Source organism: Acanthisitta chloris, unplaced genomic scaffold (assembly GCF_000695815.1).
Source record: "Acanthisitta chloris isolate BGI_N310 unplaced genomic scaffold, ASM69581v1 scaffold3064, whole genome shotgun sequence".
In the NCBI taxonomy this organism is placed as follows: domain Eukaryota; kingdom Metazoa; phylum Chordata; class Aves; order Passeriformes; family Acanthisittidae; genus Acanthisitta; species Acanthisitta chloris.
The window spans coordinates 17709-21311 of NW_008670785.1; the positions used below are offsets into that span (position 1 = coordinate 17709).

At 42.5% G+C, this 3603-nt stretch overlaps 1 protein-coding gene across 1 annotated transcript in view; it reads right to left on the bottom strand.

The window, feature by feature from the left end:
- Positions 1 to 2842: 2842 nt before the first annotated feature.
- The window catches only part of B4GALT1 (UDP-Gal:betaGlcNAc beta 1,4- galactosyltransferase, polypeptide 1), a gene marked incomplete at its 5' end in the record, with an annotated part of 11335 nt that continues 10574 nt past the window's right edge, over positions 2843 to 3603 (bottom strand). Inside the window, 2 exons of the mRNA XM_009073794.1 lie at positions 2843 to 2978; positions 3572 to 3598. Coding sequence (XP_009072042.1) covers positions 2843 to 2978; positions 3572 to 3598 — 163 coding nt within the window. The remainder of the gene's footprint in view (positions 2979 to 3571; positions 3599 to 3603) is intronic.

The window sequence follows — 3603 nt, forward strand, 5'->3', positions numbered from 1 at the left end:
GACAGGACACGGCCAGAATTCACTTCTGTGCAACATGAGTGTTTGTAGACAAGGCCCTGGAGAATCCAAGGGAGAGAAATTTCATGGCCAGGTCAAGTCAAGAGCATTTCATGAGTTTGGCTGATACAGTTTAGACAATGAGATCTCGAAACATGGGTCAGCACCGCAGGGCAGAATGAACAAGGTGGCTTTGGCTCTTAAGTGGCTTGTGGCCTTATAGCAGTAGAACAGAAACTATACAAGCAGCTTCTTGCACTGCTAGTGTCTCTGCTGAAAACAGTTTTCAGGTTTTCTGTTTTTCCAGATTCCATTTCTCCCCTCTTTCAACGCATATGTTATAGAAACCCTTGAGCGCAGCAGCCAGAAACAAGTGCTCAGACCACCTCCATGATATTGAATGACTTTGGCATACAGACAAATGATGAGTTGTTACACTAATTTTTTCTAATCTTCAAAGAATCACACTGCAAAGAACGCTCCCAGCGCAACCTTCCCCCTGCAGCACCAAAACCAACCACTCAGTTACAACGGGCAGCCCTGTTGCACAGCATGGTAGCAGACATGACAGCTGAAGGTCCCAACTTTTCAACTTACAAAAGGCTCAGCACAAAACTGAGGTACTCTCTGAAAGGCCTGGCATTTTCAAGTGGAGCCTCAATGAGTTTTGGTGCTGCTCTGCTACCTGTGGGAGTGGGGTCCTGCTTCTAAGGCGCCTTTGGGGAAAAAAAAAATCCTCTCCTGTGTCTCACTACTGGTGTAGACTACACCCATGCTAATAATGTTTTTTTACAGGTAGACATTTGACCTGACTTCTGGGAAACACATCCTCTTGTAATCCCTTGTATCTGCAAGAGCTGGATCCTGACCCGCCAAAAAGGTTTTTATTCCCATTTTTTTAAATTCAATGATAAGCACGAGAGAGAAGATCTTAACCACAAGACTCCTTCCCTGCACTTTGTTCCTGCTCCATGCAAACCCATCTTCACTCAGCATGACTGGAGCAGCAAGTCTGGCCAGAAACAGCTTTGAAGCAAAGTGGGTGAAGATTTTTTCAAAGTGAGCCTGAAAAGACAGCTAGTAATTAAAGTCTCTATGCATACTTTGAGCCACAGATGGCCTAAGAAGAAATGCACTGGCCCCTGGCCCCTGCAGGATCCCACCCCTGCAGCGCAAGGGTTCAGCAAAAGCTTCAGGTCTCAAAAAAATGCAACCAAAGAAAAAAAAAAAAGGAGGAAAAAAAAGGCAGTGCTGAAGATGATCCCCAATACAACAGGCGTCCCTGATTTTAACAGCCTTCAGCACAGGCCAAGGAAGTGCAAACTGCTGTGGTCAGAGCTGGTGGCAAAGTACTCACCAGAAGGAATTCAGTTTTGAATTCTGGCTGAGAGCTTTAAACCAGCTCCAAGGGTGTCAGCACTTGAGGCTTTCATATGGTTACAGGAAGGAAGAGCAGAGTGTCTGTACAGGTGGTGCCCTGGTGCACTGACAGAAAATAGTACTCCAAAATGTGCGTGCCCCTCAAAGCCTGAGAAAATCAGAAGGGAGGTTCCCAATAGAGGACACACATTGCAAACAGGTTTTAGGCCAAGAAAAATCACTTGGATGTCAGCCCTGCTGTGAATATCTCAGCTCTGTAGGAGATTTCATGGACAAATATGCAGAGCAAATATAATACATGGCTTATATATAATGACGCATGTAAAAAGCCTAGTAGTCTGAAGATAAAGGAGGCCTTGAATCATATCTTATTATGCTGCACCCTAGTTTAATCTGGTGTTAAATATACTGCTTATGATACACAAATTACTTTTAAAAGTTAATAAAATGTTACAACAACAATAAAATAAATGAATTCAAGTTTTGTGCACAAACTTACAAGAAAAAAATTTTTGTTTTAGGAAGCTTCAGACAATGTTTTGAATATCGTGGTAACTTCCTACCACTGTTAACAAGTGTCAGCAAATTTTATGGCCATAATTTAATCATGCAATTAAATTAATCTTTATTTCAGGAAAAAAGAAAATCAACACTCTGAACCCACCTCTCTCCAACCTCCTCTCAGAAAAACAGGTGGGTTTCTCTCTATCATATCCAGAACTAAGGTTATCTGAAGCCAGCGGTTTTTGCAGATGCCATCTGTGTAGCTCCCACCCTATGCAGAGAGCTCACTGACAAATTCTAGCAAACTCTGTCTCAACTTGCTCAAAGCCTCCTTTGAGACTAAAAGAAATAATGACATTCATTGAATCCAGGCTTGATTGTTCAACACCTGCTCTGCACACAGAGAAGATGTTTGTTTTGGTCACTACGAGAAAAAAAATTGTATGATTTTGTCTCCATTACGAAAATAATCTAACGCACAGCATAAACTTGTACAATTTTAGCAGCATTTTACAGTCCTTCATAAAGTAAAACCAGGAATGATTGAAAAAGAATGCTTGCATCCACCTCATTTAAAATACCAAATATCACGGGCAGTAATTGTTGAAGCATCAGTCATAATCAGTAAAATTTGGGTCCAACAATTAACTCAGCATGGAGAATACTGCAGCAAATAGATCAGATTAAACATTTTCTGGCAAAGTAAATATATTTACAACTCTTATGTACAGCTTCTGGACTTATAAAACAATGGAGAGCTAGAAAGTTGTGTAAAGTCAAGTTTTTAATTAAAAAAAAAAAAAAAAAAAAGCACTTGTCCAACTGCTTTGGAGACACTTTGGCATGCCAAAAAAGGCCTTTTTTTTGGTTCATTGTAACTCTTATAAAACCAGCAGATATAATGCATCAGTGAGGCCAGATGTCCCGGGCAATATAGCAAGTCTCTGTTGTGTCTCTGATGTTAGCTATTTGGTGAGCCAATATCCACTGTGATCTTTGTATACAGAGGGTACTTGTCAGTTCTTAATACCTTGTAGGATAGTGTATTTAGACCGTCAGAGCTCATTGTCTCCCTTGTGTGAGCAATTCGGTCAAACCTGCAGAAGGGGTGGGGGGGGGAAGAAGTTAAGGAAGGTGGGGATGGAAACAACAAAGAAAGAAAGGGAAAAAAATTTGTTTAGAACAGTCTGAACTTTGCATGCCTCTCAGGCAGCATCTCCGGTATTTCAAGAACAAACCGAGTATCAGTATGAGTCCCATAAACTCCCAGATTTGATCAGCCTGAGCCGTGGGCAAAGGCATCCCTATGGGGTTAAATTTTAGCTAGGAATAAGCAGCCAAGCTTTTAAATCACACAGGTCCTTTTCTAGCTTCACACTAGAGCAGAGGTTTATACCACAAAGACAAACTAGAAACAATTGCTCTGAGCCTAATTTGCATTTAAGAAATGAAAAGGCAGAGGCCTTTGTGCCATAAGTGCAATGTTGGGGAAAAGCTCTATAATCAGGTGACAAACCGACAAGGGGAAGGGGGCAGCTTAGGGTGCAGGGACCAGAGAGCTCACTCAGGGAGGAGATGACTGCAGGCTTTCCACAGTCAAGCTGTTTACACTGCAGAGAAAGCCAAGCAGCAGCAGGGGCAAGGGTGGGAGGCACCCCTCAGACCTGCTGTGGGATGGGGGCAGACACACCTCTCGGGGTTGGGTTCGTTCTTCCTGTCCCG